The 23,561-nt window shown below is 40.8% G+C and overlaps 1 protein-coding gene across 4 annotated transcripts in view; it reads right to left on the bottom strand.

Annotated features, from left to right (window-relative positions):
- Positions 1–23,561, bottom strand: part of SYNJ2 (synaptojanin 2) — a 66,470-nt gene that overhangs the window by 21,771 nt on the left and 21,138 nt on the right. For 2 of the 4 annotated variants that reach the window (XM_065834965.2, XM_065834966.2), the window contains exons 5-14: positions 15,415–15,498; positions 13,531–13,592; positions 10,614–10,710; positions 7,195–7,367; positions 6,705–6,786; positions 6,326–6,475; positions 6,063–6,228; positions 4,581–4,772; positions 2,357–2,441; positions 1,063–1,203 (exon numbers count right to left, since the gene is read on the bottom strand). In XM_065834965.2, the coding sequence (XP_065691037.2) occupies positions 1,063–1,203; positions 2,357–2,441; positions 4,581–4,772; positions 6,063–6,228; positions 6,326–6,475; positions 6,705–6,786; positions 7,195–7,367; positions 10,614–10,710; positions 13,531–13,592; positions 15,415–15,498 (1,232 nt within the window). Of the gene's footprint in view, positions 1–1,062; positions 1,204–2,356; positions 2,442–4,580; positions 4,773–6,062; positions 6,229–6,325; positions 6,476–6,704; positions 6,787–7,194; positions 7,368–10,613; positions 10,711–13,530; positions 13,593–15,414; positions 15,499–15,726; positions 16,246–19,971; positions 20,170–23,561 lie in introns of those variants that run through there. The other 2 variants (XM_071806447.1, XM_065834967.2) reach the window with 2 other exon arrangements.

Raw genomic sequence — 23,561 nt, 5'->3', positions numbered from 1 at the left:
CATCAGAGTTACCTGGATTGCATTACTCTGCCTAGCCTAGAGCACTTGGTGTTGTGCAAGCTCTGCACTCATCTTCTCAGTAGATATGAGACCAGAGGGGAGAAAGAGACAGCTTTTGATATTTTAAATCACAAAATGCAGTGGCCTATCAGTTCCCCTAACATGGAGTAGATGGTGCTGTTTGGATCACTCTATACTTTAAGTACAGAGTGGTGCCCACGGATAGTTAGAGCTAATTACTTATTTCCTACCCATTCACACTTAGCCTGCATAATTCTTGCTCATGACAAAGGCGTTTTAATGCAGAAATCCCTGTGGCTTGGTATTCTTATCTTTCCTCTTTAATAAAAGTCAGAATCGTCTAGAGGCAAGAGGATTTTGATTGGTCTCCAGGGACACCAATGCTAGTAAGTCGAGGACACATAGCTCTGCACCCTTCTGACTAGGCACATGTGACATCTAGGAGAGACAAACACTTAATGGGCCCTTATAGCTCTCAATTCTGTAAAATGTCAAGGGGCAAAATCAGCTCTCTTTCCTGCACCTCCCTTTCCACCATTATTTTCAGGCCTGGAACCAGCCCTGCTTCCATATGGAAACACGAAAGAGAGAGTAAAAAAGTAAACCCTGCCCTTTGGGCAGAGGGCAGGCACTCGCCTTCACTTGGTGCTCCAAACACTCTCAGACTTACTAGCTCAGGTCATTCCTCTTCCAGAAAGACAGCACCCAAAAAAGGTGCTACACCCTGACTGTGCACCTGAAACATGCCCAGCTTCTCAGCTGAACTGGAGTAAGATATTGGGGCTGCCTGGCCTTTGGGTGATCCAACATGAGAATGAACTCCAGACTACTGCTGCCTGGAAACATACCTCTCTCCCACATTGAACAGAGACCGGAATCTAGGTCTGCATAATTCCCACCAAATTGAAAAATCACCTCTACCCTCTCTAGTCATGCTCCCACAGCAGATGTTACTGTAGACAAAGGTTGAGAGTTTGTTGGGTTTTCTTTTGTTTTTGGTTTTGGTGGGAGTTTTTTGTGTTTGTTTGTTTGTTTTTTTACCTGATGAAGGGGACATGATAAGGTCGTACAAAGATGAAAAGACAAACACCAACAAGCTGTGCTGATGTCAGCTGAATGTAGCGATGAGTCCTGGAAATAGCTTTTTGAAGCTGCTCTCCCCACATTTTTCTATTCGTCGTACTGGAACAAACACAAAATCATTTAATGGAATCAAAGCAAACCACATACAGTCAATAAAATGAGCAGATTAACCGTGCCTTAGGTTTACAGACACCCATTAGGCTGTACACATGCTGGCTCCAGAACTGGAAGTGGCAGAGACAGATAATAAATACCTCCTTGTGAATGAGACCAGAGTTAGCAGGGCCAGTGAGCCCAGACACAGCGCACAAATACATGGGGATTCTGTCTGCTACACCTAGAAAGAGCCATGCATACGTGGTGTTTAACATCCCCATTCACTGGAGCTAACTAGAAGCTAATTGTGGTAATCTTGACCATAAAACCAAAAATCCACGTCAGTCTCATGACTTGTAAGATTTCTTGTGCTCACATTGAAGAGGAGATCATCTCTGGATCTTCCCTGACTGGGAGATGACTGGCCACCCACAGCTGTTGGCTGTTCTTAGCTGAAGGTTTGTGGGTGGGTGCATATACCTTTGCTTCTGCAGAAGTAGTCCTTTCGTATCTCCAAAGTCAACTGATACATGCAGATATACTGTCCGCCCAGCAGCCATGCTGAGCACTGCTGTAACTTATCATTCCCGAAACAGAATATTAACTGGTCAGCCTGATGAATCAGCATGGGAAACATTCTCTTCAGTGTTCCGAAGATTCAGATTCAAAGGGACTGCTATACACCACAGCCCACTGTATACGCTGACGAGCCAAGCTCAGACTTGGCCTTTAACTCCTTCTCTAGCCATAATTTTCACAAATACAATTAGCCACAGAGACATTTCATTCATCTTAGAATTCCCATATAAATGACAATTATGTTTGCAGGCACTGAGCACATATTTCCAACATCACACAGGGGTTTAAGGACAAGCGTTAAAATCAATGACAACCATCAGAATCCTCCTCTGACAACACAAAGACTTAAGACACTTAGAAACCCAGTGTATTCTACTGTACAGAAGTTCACAGAGAAACAGCACTTTCAACATTATCTCAGTGCCATTTGTTAATGGCAAATGTATCTCCAGCTATGATTACAAGCAAGTCTTGGAAGGAAGTATTTCATACACCTGACCATACAAAGCACAACTCTTGTTTGGTTGTTTTGTCTTGGTGTGGTGTTTGTTGTGTTGTTGTTTTTTTTAAAACCTACCTGGCATTTACAATATTCCCTGCACTTAATTCAACCATCTCTTCAAATCCTACTGCAAATATATCAGGAGTGCAGTTTTCATCATCTGTTGGAAAGAGGAAAAAGTCATACAAGAGTTACTATTTTGTTGTTTCTTCTAATGACTTGTTTTCTAATTTCTATCAGAGATCATTCCTGTAGTTCTGTCTTGTGTATCCCCTGCCAAGCTATACATATTCATAGCTCCTTTAATCTAATCTCACAAAACAACCCCTGCAGTTCCTCTGAAATTTTTTTCCTGCTTTTCTCCCACCAGTTGGTCTCCAACCCTCTTGCAGGAAGCACTTTAGAACAGAGCATTATATTGTAGCAATGTCAAGATGAGAAAACATTCAATGTTCTCTCTTCCTCACCCCACACATCAACTAAAGCAATAATATTTCACTACCCACCATTTTTTACCCTCTTGCCATTTTACCCAACATGCTTCTCCTTTTTGTTTTCTTTTTTGACGCTAATTGCTATGTAACTGAACTCACTGTCCACACACCAGTATGTCCTTTCCCTCTCAATGCCTTTGTAAATTTATCTATTCATTTAAGGAAGCCTTTGAAGTTTCTTCTTATGTTACTTCTTCTAACTTAAGGTTAGGTTAGGTTACTCTAGAGCACAGGGACTCTCCACTCCCTAGCCCAGACATGTGGATATTAACCTGGCAAAACATCAAAGATCCAGTGCTCTCATATTATAGTGGGAAGCACATCTGTTGACCCATCAGGTCTGTCCATTGCCTAAAGTGATTTTTTTTAACTGTCATACAACCAAGGTAACAGCAACATAATTAAACATGAAGATTTAAATAGCAGACAACCATAGGAACCCAAATCAGACCTGCCTCTAGAAAATAAGAACGGAAAGAAAAGTAAAATATGCCTCAGCTCTCTGCAGACACAAAGGTGAAACTAGCACATGTCAGCTGGCCTCCTTCACTGGCTTAATATGGCAGGCACTGTCATGTGTATTTCCCATTAATAATTTCGGACACTTGTCTTTGAACACTTATCCATTGGTACAGGCACTGCACTGACATTACCACAAACACGGACTTTTGCATGGTCATATCCCAGCTCTGCCCATTCACATAGCTCAGCTCCCTTCCAGAAACTGCTTAGACCGATCATGTTATGACTGCCTTTACCATTTGGTCCTGCTCCTCCAGTTCTCTCAGGGCAAGGCCTGGCAAGGCTAGCACATGACAGGCTCTTAACAAATTTTTATTTAATGGGAATAGTCATGTGCTAACACATTTAAACTGTTTCTGAAACAGACTGGACCAATCACCCACCCAAGCTGTTCAGAGTACAGCTGTCTGCACATAATCACATACCCATGCACTCAAGCACTATGGGTTCAAACGACACAACTCATTTAATAGCCAAGGATTTGAGGAATGAATTCCTGAGCTTGAAAGTTAGGCACAGGTGTATCCCTCTGATGCCTGCAGAAAGCTAAATGTTTCACTGTAACAATAAAAGCATGGGTTTTGCCATAGTTTTGCAAACTCAATTTTTAAATGACAGAACATTCACTTTTCATTTTCTTAATAAAATCTGTAAATCAATTGCAATACCTGACCTTGTTCTGTGAATAAGCAATTGACAGCCAATTTAGGCAAGCCACAAGCACAAGAGCTTTCTGTACTTCTAAAGAAAGGAAATTGCCTCAAACAAATGTAATAATACAACTCTTCTTGTCTGAAGGGTTTGATAGTAACATTTCCAGACAATGTCAGAGTCTAGATTGTACAGATAAGTTTAGCTCCAGGTAAAGACCAAGGAGACACTCTGACAGCACCTAAGCATGTAGCTCTCACTCACAATGAAGAAAAAAGGACAGAGATATTGAAGAAGAAAATGAAATATGGGATGCAGAACAGCCAGATACACCCCATGATGGCATAAAGGATACCTCTGAATTCTGACCTGCTGAAGGTTCAAGGCAGAGTCACCTGGCACAGATGCATGAGTTGCTCTGCCTGTCAGAAGCCCTTCACATGCACCGCTGCACTGCTGAGGGGAGGCAGCACAAGTCTACATGGGGCTGAATACATCCCAGAGAACTGTCACAAAATGCCTTCTGAGATGCACTGCCTTTGAAAGGAATGGCTGGTCAAACCTATGTCCCAACTCACTGTGCCTGGAGATGCCAGCGATACTGCTTCCACATTTTTACTGTAAAGTCTTACCCTGAAATTCAGAAACTCCAGAGAGCTTGGGAGAATCCAGCAGCCAGTCTGTCAGCTCACTGGTACCGAGGATGTTACTTCGAAACTGCTTCCCTCCGTTCACGTTCCACGTCCCCGTGGCAACACGAACACGCTTGAAGCTTGTAAATTCAAACTGACGCTCTGACATGGCCTTCAAAATACTTGGAGTTACTGATGGAAGGGGGGAGACAGAAAGATGGTGTGTCAAAGAATGTGCTGTAAAAGGACACAAAGTATACAGGCAGCAGACACACAGTCACTGTGAAATAATTACATTACCCTAGTAGCAACAACACAAAAGCTAAGGACTTAACTCCAATGGAAAGAGCTACAAGATAACTGGGGCTGACGTCAGCAGTATCTCTTCCAGAAACCAGGAACCATTTGAAAGGTTGTGAATGGCTGGTCATGCACTTTCAGAATATGTTTTGCTGCAATTTTTCAAGTAATAAGCAAATAAATTCTTTTTCCTCCCTTCATCTTTTCAGTTTAGGCTACAGCAATCAAGCATGTTGCAAGTTATGACTTAAATTGAAGCCTTAAAAAGTTTAGAGGGGGGGTGGGAAAGCAGAGAGCAGCACAGAGTCTCAAATCCATCCAAAACTAGCACTGTTGTGGCTCTCTAGCCTGGTCAGAACTCCTCACAGGAAACCATTATATTCATTTATTTTTGATGAGTACAGAAAATTAGCAGTGCGGGCTTTTTATGTGAGAACCTGAGCTAACCTTAATCTTTTAAATACCTGATTTGCACTGGCAGTCAGGCATAGAGATGTTATCTGCATTTTCCTTGTGGTCCACACCAGGGAACAACCCCAGGACCGAAGTGCCACTGAAGGGTTCACATATATCCTATTAAAATCCAGTAGTTCTCTGGAGCAAACTGACCATGCGATACTGCTTGTGGGTGCAATTATCCTATATTTTGCACACAAGTATGTTCTCTGAGAGAGTTATGTTGGTTTATTCCAGATGGGTGCAAACAAATGTGTATATGTTGTGGACTGTCAGGGCCTGGAGTAAAGCAGAGAATGAACCAGCATAACAACATTAATGTGCCTTCAAATATCAAAATGGCTAAAAGCATGTGCAAACTGCAGGTCAAAAATAAGGAGAGAAAACATCTAAGTTCAACAGACTTCCTCAAGACAAACTTAGACAGGACCACACTGGGAATATAACCCCTAAATCTTTCCCTCTGGTCCAACTCCTCTAAACTGCCAGAGTAGATCATCATCAAACAGCAGACAAACATACCCAGAAGTCCAAAACAAAATATAAGAAATAAGCACAGTGGAATTAAAACACAGAGAGCTGTGCTTTGGTCATTTGAAATCAGTGTTTTAAACAACAGATTTGTACAAAAGTAGCTTATCAATTTTTTCAAAAGGGTGCAGTTGCTTACATCAGACAGCTAAAAACAGACACAAAAGAAAAGTGAAGTATTTACACCAGTCTTACCCAGCAGTGCAGTGTGGTCCATGAGCATCTTGCCTTTGTCTGCATATTCCTCACTGAAAAAGTCACCCATGAGCAGCAACTCGATGGCTTCCTGTTTTACCGCATCAAAAAAATTTGACTGAATGGTGCGAGACACAGAGCGGGCACCACCCTTGAGTTTCCCAACCTATATCAGACAGGAACCATCAGTGCAGGTGGCACTAAAGAGTAAATCAGACATGTTTCTTTATTTGTGAATAAGCAGTTTTGCCGTTTTTCTTTACCTTCTGCTTCCCTTCAAGGGCACGACTGCCAGTAAATACTCTGCTCAGGTTATGACCGTTGAGACTCCACATTGCTTTGTAGGATTCCACGAATCGCTCAATTATAGATTTAGAGTTCAACCCAAGGCTCTCTAATTGAGTAAGCAGGATCTGGATTAGGTGCAGAAGGAGAGAAAAAAAAAAACCAACCAACATTGTTCTTAAATGTGTTTTTGCTTTTTAGCCCCAGTTTAAGTATTCCAGCCAGCATCATTTTGTATCATAGAGCTGACAAGACAGACTTGTATCATTGACATTTATGCCCTCTTTCCTGCCTGCCCCATGGAACAGACAACAGATGCAGTGCAGGCATCCACAAAAGGTCCTCTGACAAACTCACCTCCAGTGCAACGAAGGACTGTACACTATTAGTACGATCCAGGCAGTCCAGACAATTCATTCGAAAAGTACCTGTCTGCAGACTTTGGTAATCAAACACAAGAAAAGGGAGGAAGAAGAAGGTATATTTTAAAATAACATCTAATGATTAGTTGATTGAACAAGATCATCAAGTGTTCAGTCTGAATATACCCACACACATTTTGACAGTACAAGCACGTTATGCACAATGTGTTCCATTAGCATGTCTAATTACTTGACTACATCTGCAAAACTCTATTAGCAAATCCATGCACTGGTAATTTTCCAGATTTCAAACAATGAATATGCAGTTAAGCCAAATAATCTATTTACATCACAGCTACACTTTGTCTCAAAACTCTGTTTCAAGGTGGCCATTTATGCTCATGGTCCCAACACAACAACCAACCTGGGAAGGCCAAGACAGGTGGTGCCTGGCTATGCTGGGACAGAGGGGCAGGGACACTCACCGTGGACTTACATTCTCGCCCTTCGTGAAGATTCCAAAGTCTTCCCAGTGCAACTTCAGCTGAGGCCTCAGCAAATTTTCCAGTTTCTCTGTTTTCCCACCTTTTGCAAATTGGTGGTAGTCAAAGTTTATCATGGGAGTGTCTGCTGCATGGGAAGAGGCCCATAGCAGTTTCTGTTTAGATCGAGAATGAAGGAAAACAAATCATGCTCAAGTCACAGTGTAAGGATTGATACCAGCATGCTTTTGGCATTACTAAACTTTGACTCTTCATCATATTTTTAATATTGAGAAGTTCACAAGGAATTTTGAAAGGCCAAATGTGAAATAAAGCAACTGAAGTTCTCTATTTGTTTCCTTTCCAAAAGTAAACTGAGTTGTCAGACCCCAATATTTCTGCAAGAGAACCCAAACTGCAGCTGCAAAGTATAGCTGAGAATTGCTGCTGTCTGCACCTTGGCTAGTGGCACCCCTGCAGCTTGGGCTGTGCCTCTGTGCCTGAGGGTGTGCAGCAGCAGGGATGCTCTGGGCAGGCTCAGGACGAGGACGGTGATGGCAAGGGTGTCCAAAGCTGTTTACCGTACAGGAGCAGAAAAGTGCATGGGTGCATTTTTTAACCATTCTTGAAGCGCCAAGACATGGGAAAAACGTGGCCCTAAATTTAGGTAGAGGGTGCCTGGGGAGGAAGTAAGAACGAAATTATGTCCCAAGAAACATATTATGAAATGTTTGTGGTAAAAGACGAAAGTGAAAGAAAAGGCACAAATAGCGTCATTATTTCATTTCCTGTTTCTATGACCTCACATGCATTTCCCTAACCACCACAAATTTTGTTAAGGTATCTGTAATAGATATGACAATAATACGTCCTGCTCTCCACAACAAAGACAGAGAAAACTTTTATATTAGCTCTGACTATGTGAGCTTTCATGCATTCCCTTCCCTCCTGCACATTTTCCTCTCAAGAGACAGACACTTTACCCCACTTGGATTGTGACACAAACTGAACAAAACAATTCTAATATTACATTAGAAGTGTACATGCAGCAGTTATACCAGTATAACTGTATCAAGCAAGCCATTAAGCCTTCCTCACAGAAACAAATTTAAAAGGTCCTGCATGGTGGTTGGAGAGAGATGTACAAAATACATTTCACTATGCTGTTAGAAAAGCCAAAACACTTGGTATCTGCTCCTCTGTTGTTGACACCTCAACTTGCCTTTACAGCTGCTGGCACTAGTAATGCAATCGAGGATGATATTTACCCACTGCCTCAGTGTAAATAATTGTCAGAGCATTTGTAACTCTACACTAGAGTATTGCTTTTACTGTAAACATAATTACATCTGTTGTAAGGGATGCTTATAAGAGGAACAGCATTACTGAGAACAGTATTGATTTCTGGCCTGGTAACAGCTGATTCAGGTTGAAGGTAAGTTGGTCATTTATAATTTTTCATTTCTTCCCATTGCATAAACAAATGGTAGCAGTGACATGCTGATCAAGGAAACCCTGCAGCAGCAGTTACAATAATATTTTGAACCAACTCTGGTAAGAAATACTAAGACTGCAGGAAGAGCTTGGAAAAAGGAAGGAAGGAATACAAAGAAAGGAAGATGGAGAAACAAAGATATAAACTAATGACAGAAAAGGAGAAAAGTTTTCATTTCTAATCATTCCCTATGAACTACCTTCTTTTTAATTCAAGCTCTTTAAATTCATCAAAGTAAGAATTAGCTATCTATTCTTTCCAAACATCCATTATTAAAACAAAAAGGTAAAGAAAAGACCAAGAGGTGGTTGTTTTGGATGGGTACAAAACTTCAGTTTCTGGTGCTGTCAGTTTAAATTCTTTCAGCTCACAAAGTGCCTTCATAATTTATTTATCTTTAAACATCATTAAAGTTTAACCATTAAAACAGATCTTTCTTTATAATAAATGAATGAATGCAAAGTCTTTATTCTAGAGATGCACCATTTCTGACTTAATCTCTATTTGTATGGTACTGGCCAGAACACTGTCTTCAAGAACGTGAGTGTTTGATAAAATATCAGTATTAAAGTAACAAGAAAAGCCAGATTCATATCCTCCTAAGTTATTTGAGCACTTTGCAAGCAATCATCTCTTACCCCTAAATTTCAATAGGGTTTTTTTTGAAAAAATAAACCATAAAAACTATTTTAAAGATAGGGAAATCAAAGAGATTATACAGGCTTATCTGTGTCATGCAGAAGTTCAGTAAGAAGCTGAAAACAGAAGCTATTCATAGACTTCACTCCTGTAGCTTCCTCATTGCCTTGCAAACTTAAGTGATAATCACTTTCTTTGGCCACATTCTGTCCAGGGTGAGACTTTCACTTTCACTTTCCACTGGAGAAGCTGATAGCTCCCCCCACCGCCAGCTCTTTTGGAGGAGGAGGAAATGGTCACAGAGAAAAACAGCCCAAACCTCAAGACACTCCTTGTCTCAAGTACATTATTCCAAGAGAGAGGGAAACTATTATTTAACTACAATTTTCATTTTGCTTAGTTTCACACAGTAAACATTTGAACTCAGAACTGTTGCATCGTTCTTTACCAATGACAGATACCTAACACATTACGGGTGTGTACTTAAACCATTCTTCAGATTGTTCTTGGGAAGACATACCCCAAAGTACCTATGCCAGATTTGTAAAGCAACAGGCTCTTAGGAGGCAGATTCCATCAGCCTCCAGCCAGGCTCAGGCAGCTGCGCACTGCTGCAAATCCCACCAGTGCCAACCTGCAGCTTCAAATACGCATTCGTTTTGGAAATCTGGCCATGAGAATACCATACTAGAACTCAGTGCAGCTTTAATTCCATGATGCCTGACATCCCGGAAGCACAACCAGATGCTTTCAGGTATTAGTTGTGCCTAGGGACACGCAAGGGCCAGGAAAACCTCTCTCTTCATACACCAGGCTGTCAACCAGTGTTCAGGCAGCCAGTTCCCATCACGGTCGGTGCAGAAGAGCTACTTCCCATTGCAGTCAGAGCAAGACAGCTTGCAAGATGCTCAGTGAGCCAGGGCCTGGCCCCCAAACAGTTGTGGCAATCCAATGAGGCACCTGACCGCATAGGTGGCTATAATAGAAATCATGACGATTCATGTTTTCAAAGGTGGACTACTCTTACGAGAATTAAGGCTATTTTTTTAAAAGTCTGGTTAAATGTGCATAATGTGTGAAGAAATAAACAGGAAGGCAGTGCTGGAAATTAAGCCATGAGACTGTGAAGCACCATTCTCTCAGTATGTAACATCTAGTAAAGAGATAACATAATTTCTTAAGATATAGTATTCATCACCTACTGGGCCAGAAGGAAACAAAAGAACACGGAAGCTCAGGGGAAATCAGCAGCTAAAAAGAAAAAAAAAAAAAACAACTTTGCTTTTACCTTAAAAGCTCTGTTGAGCACCTCTTCCCCTCCTCTGCTTCCCAACAGGTTAACGATCACTTGTTTTCCATACTGCTCCTTCAGAAGCATCATATGCCTACAGCAAAAGTAACCATAAGTACTAAACAAAAACATGTTATGTTTCCTACTACTTTTTTTCAAAATACAGAAACAGAGTTCACTGGTTGTTCCATCCAACAGAGAGTTTCAGCCACAGCAGCTACAGACATCTTCCTCAGTTCCCTTGCAATCAATTATTAAATAGTACAAATGGTGAAAGTACGCAATTAAAGGACACAGCATTTTGTACTGAACTTAAAGACAGAAGCATATTAGGAAACAGGCCCCAGATCTTTCATGTCACTATTAGTTTTGGTATTGCCCTTTGTATGTCCCCACTTCTTGGCTGTCAGCTTGGGAACTACATAGGAAAGACAAGAAGAGAAAAAAGTGTATTACACTTCAACTGGAATTGCTCAGCACCTTGCAAGGCTGAGCCTACAAAGAATCAGCAGCAGCAATGGGGCCTACGACCCCCATACCAAGGCCAGAGAGGTACAAACACACATCTCAGGCCACAAACATTTCTGAGTTACTGCAACATTGAGACATTCACTCTCAATTAAATATAAGCAGGAAGGTTAGTAATCATAAGAACTGCTGTGCTGGATCAGACCAAAGTTCCTTTTAGCCAAATGGCCTGGCCCAGATTCTTCAGGAAAAATGCAGAATAGAACAATATAAAGTGGTATATTTTTGGCATATATCCCCAACCTTTCAAAGCCTGACATTTAGGGACCCTCAAGTCAAGGGCTTTTAGCCAGATGCTGAAGCATCCATTCTCCCCTCAGTAATTGTTCTTCAAGTTGGCATGCATGTGCTACAAGAGCTGTGCTGGCTCATCAGGAAACAATTAGATCTTAAAACCATCTTCCATCATGTACTAACAACATTGTAGTAGTACTTAGGAGGAAGCTGGATAGAAATAGGCAGGAAAAAATAAAACAAATACACAAATGAAAAGCTATTACATACTGCAAAGGGACATGCAACATCAAAATGTCAGAAAAAACAGCAAGCACACACCTTCCAGCATGCACCTTTACATCCTATAACCAGAAATAAACCACAAAGAAAACAATGGAAGAGTAGAAAAGAAAAAGTGTTCAGCACAACCTTTAAGAAACATGGCTACTTACATTTTCTGGTACTATTTATGCTCCTGATTTTGCAACCAGTTCTTTGTGCACCAGCTCTTCCCATACATTTGTACCCCACTGATCCCAGCATCAAGATCCTACTTCTCTGCCAATGTTGCTTCTTTACAGTAAAACTGCTGAAGCTCAGGTCACCTGCTAGAGCACTGTAAGCAAAGCTCCCTGAGGATTTCTCAGAGGGAGGGGATGTAAAAGATCCACTAACAAGATTACCATTCACTTCTCACAGTTTCTTCTCAACATGTTAACCTATCAGATGGAAAAACGTAACAGGCTAAATCTACTCTAACACTCAGAAAAGGGATAGCAGGTTGTTAAGTTTCAGTGTCTTTCCATATAAGCAATCGCTTATTCCTTGTCCATTTTCAAAGGACTGTCTTTTGCAGATCTGTAAGTAGAGAGATCCCTAACTTCATCTAACCTAAAGGCTTTACTGTGCACAAGGGAAAGAAGGAATAGTGCAAGCTGATCCTCATGTTCATGCTTCTTACAAGAAAACTATCAGTTTCATCAGTCAGACAGAAAAGAGTCTCTGAACTAAACGGTCTTACAGAGTTGTTCCTTGTTGAGGTACTCTCAATTTCTTGGGCAACACAAGAGGATGCTGAATAAATTATTGTCTTCTTATATAGATTATCTCTGCTGCAGAATGCAAACCTCCAACATGGAGCTTCAGGGACACTGGCACCAGATGACCAAAAGACCATGGCCCTCAAAGGCATTTGAGGTCAGTAGGATTTAAGAGCCTTAAAATCTTGGAGAATGTAGGTTAAGACCCTTTGGAGCAGGGACTGCTATGGTACATAGTCCTTTTCAGACTCTAATCCCTGCTTGGAGTCTTCAGTGCTGCAAAACTACTAATGGTCACTAACGCCATGTTTGCTAACATTTGCAGTAAATGAAATCAAGGAATTAACAGGCCCTAACCAAAATCAACATATACTCTGATTTTCCAAAACCAAATCAAAACAGAAATTAATCACACAGCCTTGCACTTACAAGTTGAAAATGTCCCACAGGCCAAATCCTTCATGTGCTTTTCATAAAATGTTCCCATGGGAGTTTGCCCTTAAAGGACAGCACTTCATATTCAGATGTTCAAAGGAACCAAGCTAATGTGTGGCTTTTTTATTTACAGCTTCCAACTGACAAGCAGAGTATTAATGGTTTAAAAATGTTTACAAGCCAGTCTCTGGTTAAAGCAGAAAAGCATCAGCATGACAGCATCATACAACACTGATCATAGAATAAGACACTGTTATTTCTGTATAGCAGTAGAACAATGAGGGAAAAAGATCTGGATTGGAGAGGAAGCAGTATTTTACTTTTTAATTACATGGGTTATAATGATAAAGAACAGGTGCTCTGTGCACCTTAAATGTAAATTCACATTTGTTGGCTCACAAAAGGTTACACAGACCTTCCTTTTGCATAACACTCAGTATTTGTTAGACTTTTTTAGAAACAAGCCAGGATACCAAAATAACTCAATTACCATTGAATACAGAAAGGAAAATGCAAAAAAAAAAAGTGAATAAATAAAGCAAACCCACTGAATACTCCCACCGCACCTAGGGGTTTGGTAACATAATCTGAGAGATGCTTTGCATCTCTCAGAATTCACTAGGAAGGCATAAAGTTGTGCAACCTTGGCTAAATGCCAGGCTGCTGCGTTATTGACAAAGTTGAATGAAGCCTACCTGTCAAAGGCAGGAGCATTAGCTTCCAGACCTCTGTTAAGCCTTAGATGATGAGAACCCACCTAAAATAAAACATTGGAAAGAGAAGCGAGAAATAAATTCTTTAAATGCTAGAGTTCTAAATCACTAGATGTCTCCCTTTTTCCTTCAGAGAAAAACATCTAACAGCATTAATCACCTCTAACAGACTCCATGCACCCACACACATAAAATCCTTAATGCAAAAGCCACAGATTTTATTAGACAACAACATTTACAATTACAAGTGAAAACATGATTATTATTAAGCAAAAGGATACCTACACATCCTTTCATGGACAAACAAAGCACATCCCTTGGCCAGTTTCCTCTAGCAAATATCCCATACTGCCTTACAGGAGTGTGTGCCCAACATTCTTCTTGCCCTTCCCTCAGCAGAAAAGGCTGCAGTTATGCCAGTTCCATGGGTTGGGTGTCCTGAGTTATTTCATCTTTCATTATTTACAGAAACTAAAAAGCATCAGAACAGTCCTTTAAAAACAGGAAGGGTGAAATCCTGTGCCATCAACCTAACAGGACTTTTAATACAGATGTCAACAACAGTAGCCTTAAGCTGCTTTTGAATGCTAGCTACTGTTATTACAGTATGGAGAGGGCTTTTTCCTCTCCAAAAAACACCCTGCTAATCATTTATAGGATTGTGCATTGTTTCCTGTACTTCATCGTCTTCTTTCATGAGGTTGGTTTCTGCAGTTCTTTCTAATACCAGTGCCAGCACACTCTCCTCCAAGGAATAAAATTAATGAGTATTCACCAGCATAAATGAAAGATGCATAATCTAATTCAGATTAGGAAAAAAACCAGATTGTGTCCCTACTGAAATGTTTCAAGTTCTGTTTAACTAGAGATGCTACTCACTACCCAAAAAATACTTGGGGAAGAGCTCTGTGGTTTCCTAACACACAGAACGACAGTGCTGGATACAGCTACACCATGGGCAGGACATGTGCACAACTCTACGGGCAGAACTCCTTTATAAAAATAAGTAAGTATTGCACTGGATGGTGCTAACAGACAACAACACAGATCCTTTAGTCATCTTCCTTTTGCACTAAATCCAGTAGTTCTGAAAGGTACCTAAGTGCTTGATTTAATGATTTTAAAGTATCAAATAATCTTTAAGAATCTGAAAAAAACAGTTATATTACATATTCTCTCTACTAACATTCATGCATATACGTGCATACTCATTGCAGTTGTATATTCCTCTGTTCAGAAAATGCAAAGAGTGCTAGGATGATTCTTATTTAAGCTTGTAGCTGTATATAAACTGTAAGTCACAGACAATACATAACCCACTAGGCTTGATGCAATAATCTCCTCATGAAACCCTACATCTCTGCCTAGCAGAAGATCAGATTAGATTATCATCGCTCTTTTGACTGAAATCTAGCAAACACGTCATCCAGACATTATATTTTGTTTCAAGGTAACGTGCTCCCATAGAGCTCCTGGTATCCCTAGATACTCCAATTTTATTGTGGAGGTCAATATCATCAAACCAACTGGGCATTTCAGAAGGAAAGATTATTCCAAATCAAAGTAAAAATGCTATAAAGATATTGCTGTAAGCTTCAGTTTAGGACATCAGGACACAGTTCCTTACAAATATTTCCCTACAGAGGCACAGGATTAAACTTCACTTAACTATAGCCATTTGCCTGGTTTAGTTCTGTTTATCTAAATACACAAAATTTCCCACAAGGTAAACCTAAAATGAAAGAGCCAGCATTGTCATGGAATGAGTTTGCAGCTAATTTTAGAAAACAATTACATTTTATGTAACTTCTACATTTTAAGTAGTAAGAGAGATATGCAAGGTAGGCTTTTTGATTATTTGTTTACCTGAAGCCCCGGTTGCTCCCAAAAGAGTGGAACAGAACCTCTGATCTGCACAAAGGAAGAGACATCATCATCCAAGTAAATTGTCTGCAAAAATAAAATAAGGGAAGGAATTTGCAGTTAGATCTATCAGTCTGTGACCCCTTCACTGGGTGACAGTTTAAGACACTGAACTCAAAGGGTAAAAAAAGTAACGCATGTATCTCACTGTATCCACTTACTGCTCAGCCACTTTTCCATAGTCTCACAGTCAGTGGAACAAAGCACAACGTATTTGCTTCCATGTAATCACAGAACATTCAATTCACTACTCACCAGAAATAAGAAAATGTAAAACACCACCACTGGCAAGAAGGAAGGAATCTTTCATTCACAGTGAAGATGGATTTGATCAACTGGCGGACACACTCAGGAAGACCAGCCATATACTCTCCCTGTCTCTCTCACACAATTTAACTGTGCAAAATGTCATTGCTCCTTGTGGCTGATGATGGGTAATGTCAGGTGTGGGATAAGCTTACCTCTTGCTTTATTTGCTATTTCTTATTTCACTGCATGTTGTGCCTTGTCAGAGTATCCAAATAAATCTCAGTGAAACCAGCAGCTTAGCCACTCCCATTCCAAGATACAGTGAACAGCATGTGATTTAGTGCTTTTCCAGAAGGCTTATAGTGAGAATCTCCAAACTCCCCACATTTCCTTCCCTAACCAGACCTCAGTCTCTCTTAATATTTGTTCTTATGATCACTGCTAACAAGCTGATTCTGAGTCAAATCTATGCAAAGTACAAAGACTAATTTCCCCCTCTGCCTTCCCCCTCCACCAGCCCCCAAGCAAAGCGTTACATGTGCTAACTTCGCACAAAAGGTACTATCTTCAGATTCAGTATGACCACAGAGCAACTGTGCAAAGCCTGGCTTACTCCCTTGGCCTATACTTAGCAGTGGAATCCTGGCTGCTTGCCACAGGGGATACATGAGACACATGATACACATCTCTGTTATCTCATGCATGACAATGAGTCTTGCAGCCTTATGGAGGAATGGTATCCAGGTCATCCAGGTAGCTGCTTCTCGAAGCACATCGTATCAGTTAGCACAACTGCTGCCAGCTGGCTAGTAGCTCCCAAAATAGAAAAGAAGATGAAAATGGGTTACTCTACAGCTTTAATGTGATTTGCGCTTTTCGATTTGCCACTAGATGTGCTGGCTGGGTGGCTCACGGGAAGTGCTTCCCTACCTCTCATCTTTATAATCACTACCAACGTACCAATTTTAGAGCTATACACGTGAAAAGAATAAGTATAGTTACACCAGAGGTAGGTATTTAAATCTTTCATCACCAGCTTTATCTAACTAATCTTTACAATATTTTTGCAGAGCACTTAAACTATCCTCGTTTCACTAAGATGACTTCAGTGGCTTCATCAAGGACACAATGCTTATGTTAGAACCATGGCTAGCCCAGATGTAGTGCAAAATGACATGTTTTGATGTTTTTAGCCTCACATCAATGAATTAAGAAACATTCTCTGTTGCATCGCATCCTAGCACAACCCCCTGCAAGAGAGGGGATTGCCCAGAGAAGCTTTACTGCAAGGTCTGTCCAACAGCTTGAGTAACATGGCTCTAAAACACCCTCTCTCAGTAAAGTTTTCTAAACATGGCCAAAATCTGAGTGCAGGAGCTAATTACCATGGCAACACACTGGTGCACCTCTCCTTGGACTCAAGGAGGGTGAACAGGCCCACGTTCTTCGTCTTTACCACACCCTCACTGAGACAGGTTGCACCAAGGTAAGTCAGTGACTTCTAAACACTGAATCACCTTTTCACTCACACTCATGGACCCAAAGGAGCCAATTCTAAGTTAAAGCAAATTTGTGTAGCTCTGCTGACAGTCCCAGCATTATCCTGACTCATACTAAATGCTGATGATCAGGTCCTGAGCCTACACAAAAATAAGAGTCAGGACTGTCTCCCTTCAAAATCTGACACAAGTCATCACCTTACTGATGCAATGAGTTGAAATGAAACATCTAATGATGACGATTACAGACAAAGCTTCACATGAACTACAATTTGGCCACTCAAACAGCTTGTTACAGAGGATCAGTTTTCTTCACAATCTTCTAGAACATCCTGTTTCCATGACTAACTGAAAAATCGACAGCTCAAGTATCTCTTCAGCCAGCTCTTTTAAAAGACGTCCCAGCTGCAAATTCTCTAGATCCACTGATTAAAATATAATAACTCTGATTTTAATACCTGCAGTTTAACATCTTCCTGAGCTACAGTTTAAATGGAAAGTATCTCTTCACCATTACAGACTGTGAACATATAACCTGCCTTTTTTATGCCAAATGCAGAAGAAAAAAAACCTGACCAAACATTTCCGCCTTTCTTCATTAACAGTTGCTCATATTTCTACTTACTAGTGATGCAACATGGAAAGAGTTAACTGATGTTTGTTACTACTATCACTCACATTTTCTGTTAACTGGTTTTCACCCATTACGTCTTCTGTTTTCTGCTCTATTAAGCTGTCCATTTGGAGAACTGAACAACAACAACAAAAATTCAAATTATTTGGGAATCATTCCTGTGATCTAAACAGGATGCCCATATCCTGATGTGATGGGTTGCGGACAACCTCTGTCAAGACAAGGTCTAACACAGAGCCCCCGTACGATGATAGGGCATCTTACAGAAACTGACATTTTAATGCACTTTCCTATGTAGCTTTTCGAAATTCAGACGTTTTCGAAGTGGGAGCATGGCCTCTCCAACAGTCATTCGCAAGAAAGCTGTGCACATTAGCACTTTCTTTTCACTTACAGGGCTCATCATTCCGTTCTCTGGAGCAATTCTGTAGCCTTTCACAATCCTCTCACCTCATTTTCATGACCCAGATGAATCCAAAATTATTTTCTTCAAAGTTGCCAGTGAGTTGGAAGAAGACCTAGTATTTTTTTAATGAGTGGGAGAATAACACCCTTTTCTGCCAGTTATCCCTTCCTAAACTGACCGTAACCATTTCATTAAGCATTACCACTGTGCAAATCTTCCCTGTATTTCAGCAATACCCACTGTCCTTCATTCAGCACTCCAAGGAACATGACATTGACTTCTTCTCCGTAAGTCCCATGACATCACAATAATAGGGGCAACAAGCTTTCCTGCCAGTAGATGTCTTAAGTGAACAGGTTGAAAGACTGGGACTAAGACAACTTTCCAGTTCAGGAATGGACATAATCTTAATACCCATATACACTATAAGAAACCACATTTGTTAAAATTTTAAATGAGCACTAGTAACATACCCAGGTTAAAATTACACTAATAAATAAAAGATTCCAACTTAATTGCCTATGCAATTCCAGCATTTATGCATGGTTAAGTACAGCCTTTCTTTTCTCATATTCTTCCAAGCCTTGCTCATTTTTTGTTCACAATGTCGTGTTTTCTACAAGCACACATCTGTCCCACTTTCTTGCCATTCTAGTTTTGACTTCATTACTCTGTTCTCTAGCAGGTGTATTTCTCTTATTCCAAGGCACTACACAAAAGATTAACAGTTCTTTAAGAAAAAAAAAAATCTTAAAAAGCACTTTATTTCCAGAATCTTCCTGTCAGCTCTTTTCCTTAACTCATGGACAAGAAATACATCCAAGAGGATCACACAAGTTCTCCTCTAATAGTTCAATAACAATCAGTAACATTTTGGACAACACTTTGTCATTAGGGTTGATACATACTACTATATCTTTGTCTTCGGACTTCATAAAAATTCCTGTGGAGTCTTGTTTTTTTTTTTTTGTCTTAGATCCAAAATGGCTGCAAGTTTTTGCCTACTTGCTCCAGGGAGAACATTCATTCCTATCAAATCCTCAAAACACTTGAGGACTACTTCATTAATCTTAAAGGGTCTGGCCTACAGAACACTCCAATCCAGTTAGCTGGATGGATTTTCAGGCAGTTTCCCACCAGACAACATACCAGCAACTCGATCCCTGTGGAGGACCTATTCTCCTTGATAACAGATTGCCTGTCCTCTGATAACGAGTATTAGAATTTATAATGTTTTTCTTTCAACTTCTGCTCTCTTAGACTCTTTCTGTGGTCTCTTTCTCTGTCTCCAGGATCAAGTGTGACAGGGCTGACAGTTCAAGAGGACGCTTCTCAGTCTCTTTGTTGCCTACGCCCAGACCTTGCCCCTGGGATCCAAAGACCTTTCCCAGTAACACAAGCTTCAGGCACAGGTACTGCTAGCAAGCTTCTGAGCAAGAGGCAAACATCTACATCAACAGCTGGTGTTCTAATCCCAACGTGCAGCTCCCATTCATCGCTTGGAATAATTTATTCACTAATCTCCATCACCCAGCTTCATTAGAAGGAAATAATTATCCAGTCACAACTTCAAATGGCAACATTCATTACAGACTCAAGGGGCACAGAGACACAGTCCGTGACTAAATGGATACTCACAGGGCTTGTTCTGGGACCCCCAACTCTGCCACACAACCCACAAAGCACATGGATGACAGATGGTCTAAACATACCTCTCTGCAAGTCCCTTTAACTCAGACCAGGGGAGCCAAGGATACACTTGCCAAAATAATCCTCTTTGCCCCACCTGGGGCCATACTAAAACTTGATCCAGAAAATAAATTAACCACATGATTGCATCCATTCCTCTCTTGGAGAGTTATCCAACATGGTCTAGGAGTTATTGTGAAATAGGGATCATTTGTCTTAATCCATGCCTGACACTTTTTTCTTAAACTGGAAGAAAGAGAAGGTTAATCCAAATTAATGGCATTTCTTTTTAATGTCTTGTCAAGGTTTCAATTTTCTTTATTGAACAGTTCTATGAAGGGGAAAACAACTGAAACCATTAATTTATCTTTGGTAGATTAGAGCTGTTCCCCATAAGTCACAAAGTAAGAGCTTAGCACAACTCTTCGGAGAATAACTGGGAGAGGAGCTGAAATGTAAACAGTGATAAGCACACAAACTAAATTAAGAAAGCATGCTTGTTTCTCAACATTATCAGCAGAAAAGAATTAGAAGAATGCGATACAGTCTCAACTTTAGGGCATTAGTAGGGGAGGAAAAAAGGGTGAAGGGAAACATTTAAGCTGTCATTGGGAGACAGAATGTGATTTTAAAACTACTTGAGGATTAACTGCAACACTGCAAGTAGAAAGGGCTGCCATTGCATTACAAAATACTGGCAGCACAGCTGGAAGTACATGTTGGAGAGATTTCAAAAAATCATCTTTTCCCATCATGTTTTGCTTTTCTTTAAGTGTTTCCCACCATTTTTTCTTTCTTCTTTTCTCTTTGTAGAGATGCAAACCAAATGATCAAACATCTGAAAGATCTACTAGTAGCTTTTTTTTTTTTGGAAAAGCAAAAGTGAAGTGAGATATTTAACTTCTCCCCCCTTCTTCTCAAGCACTCTGAGTCACAGCAGTTAAGTGAGCCCACAAGAAATGAGTCATTGCAGAGCTAAAATGCCACAAGGCTAACTCAGTGGGAGACAAAAGCATACCATCTATGCATAAAAGAGCTGCCTGGAGATAGGACTAATTGTTTCTCCCTCTTCTAAAAACAGAAAAATGTTAGAAGTCATTCCTATAAAAGGGGGAAAAGTCCTGGCTTTTCAGAATCCTAGGGTGCTATTTAGCCATGAAAGCACACGGCCAGCATGCCATTAAACTGTACAGGCTGCAGCAAATGGAAACGAAATGTTATTCAGCCAACATATTACCTCATAGGCGATTAGTCAGTAGTCTACTATGAAACTAGGAGAGAGTTTATTCTAGGGCTCTTCCTTCCTAATGGTAAGTGGAAGCCAGCTTGAACTGGATTGTCAGGCATCCCAGTGGTTAGCCCAACATCACTTTCTTAGGACACGCAGTTTGGTAAAACTGGTGTTTATTACCATTAGCAACAGCAACCTTCTTTTATCCTTTAAAAAACAAAAAACAAACAAAACTGCACAATTCTTTACAACTGCCAGCCCTTGTTATAATTTTCAACCTACTCGAGCCTTTCATCCTATAGCCATTTTGCTCTCATGCTTTTGCTTTCCCAATTGCAAAACACTCAAAAGCCTTCAGTCCTCCTACTTCACACCGGGAACAAAGCTCAGCAGTGAAGAGCCTGACCCAGCCCCAGCTCAGGGAAGCCTTAGCAACCAAGTACTCACCAGGAGCCAATCCCCAGGTTTTCTGCTGGGATGCAAAGGCCGTCTTATTTTTCGTGCTAATCATTTGCAACATAATGTGCTCCAGGAATATAACTGAATAGAATGAGTTACTTCTGACCCAGCTAGTGAGGAGGGTAGGACAAGTATTTGTCAGAATTAGACAACTGCTAAGTGCAGCACTGCAAATGTGAGACTGATCTGAAAGACAGCTGATAACCCTTTCTAACAGTTTCTCTCTTCTGCATTTCAACAAGAGAACATGTTATTCAGGATCTGAAGAATATTTCGCACTAATGCTCATGAGAACGCACTCAACTAAAACCGCAGACTGTACCAAGATATTACTTAAAATGGCTTATGTCCCTTCTTCTGTCCCCAAGTTTGGGTGAAAATTTCACTTTTCGCTGAGCAGCCCTATCTACATTTCCCAATGCAGTGACAGACTTTCTAGAAAGGTGTAGACGCTGCAGAACTTGACTCACAGTTGCTTTGGAGCAGAGGCACAAAAGAGAATTATTAGCAGAGAATTCAGAAGCTGATATTAGAGGCCCAGGCATTGCAGGGGAAGAGTGTAGCAACCAGCAAGCAGAATTTGTGGAAGCCTGAACACTAAGTGGAAAGCTGCCAAGGCAGCCTACTGAAAATGCAGGCAAAACGGGAAAAGGAGAGACATGAGCAAAAAGCCACCCACATCTCTGATGAGAACTCTGACCACTGGGCAGAAAGTCACACGTGTAATATCATGTATGTGTTGAGCATGTCCTTGGGATCAAACCTCAGTGGCAGAGTGGGGAATATCAGGCTGCAACTCCTCCAGGCCTAATGCTGAGCAACGCAGCACTGTCAGTCTAAGGCAGCTCTACATGCATCCTTAGGCAGAAGCAGGTGAAGAGGTTAAAGCTGTACCACCAAAGCAACATCTTGTAGGAAATTTTGGAAGTGCTCAACCATTGCTGGATTTTGGACAAACAGGTGTCTGGAGGCAAACCAACCTCACGCAGGAGGATAACAGAAAGGACAACACTGATTTTGAGCTGCTACACTCATGCAGAGCCATAAGGAAATACTAGTGCTGCAGTATGAGCACCTTTGCAGGGTGACATCGCCCCCAGCAGACAGGCACAGTCCTACTATGCCAGAGCTACAACTCTTCTGGAACAGGGAATGACACAGGTAGCTTAAGTATCTATATGCTACACTCACTGTGTCATGTAGGGATGCCTCACCAGCTTCCCCTTGTGAACATCACCATGCAATCTATGTTCATTCTGTGTGCACCTACATAAATATACACACACACACACATAAACAATCTATGCTACATACACATATTTGGTAGATCTGCACAGAAGACACTGAAAGCAACCAAACTGTAGGAGCAGATCCTTGTCCTTTGTTGGTAACTACTACCAGCCATTTACCTGTTCTGCTTCTAGAGACATCCATTTCTGTATGCTGGTTCTGACTGCTAGTAATTACCACTTCTATTCAAAAAAGAAAAGGTGATTATACTCGAATAAGAAAGCACTCATTTCAGCTGGCACGGAAGATTTCAGATTCTTCAAGGTCCACTGCTTTTTGTTGACTTTCAAAGCAGTAAGCTAAACCATGTGTAATAAAAACAGCTGACTCTCTGTTATTTGTTTGGCTGTGTCAATCAAGAGAGCCTGCCAAATGCATTTCACTCATATATTTTGTCTCAGTATAAGCTAGAAATAAGGTTTTTATCATGTACGTATAAAAACTGTGCCATATCACCTCTGACTGGAAAGAATCCCCCACAAAGCAAAGTGGAATATATAATGAAGTCTCTTCCAAAATGAGTCGCACTGGAATTTGCCCGACTCCAAGAAGATGGTGTTTCTTCTTCATTTCCTTTACTAGCCAAAGATTATTTGACTAGAATGATATATTTGAGCACTGAGAACTCTTCAC

This window comes from Patagioenas fasciata, chromosome 3, assembly GCF_037038585.1.
Source record: "Patagioenas fasciata isolate bPatFas1 chromosome 3, bPatFas1.hap1, whole genome shotgun sequence".
NCBI classification, from domain to species: domain Eukaryota; kingdom Metazoa; phylum Chordata; class Aves; order Columbiformes; family Columbidae; genus Patagioenas; species Patagioenas fasciata.
Note: the sequence above shows the minus strand (reverse complement) of the source record. Positions and strands in the feature narration are given on the sequence as shown.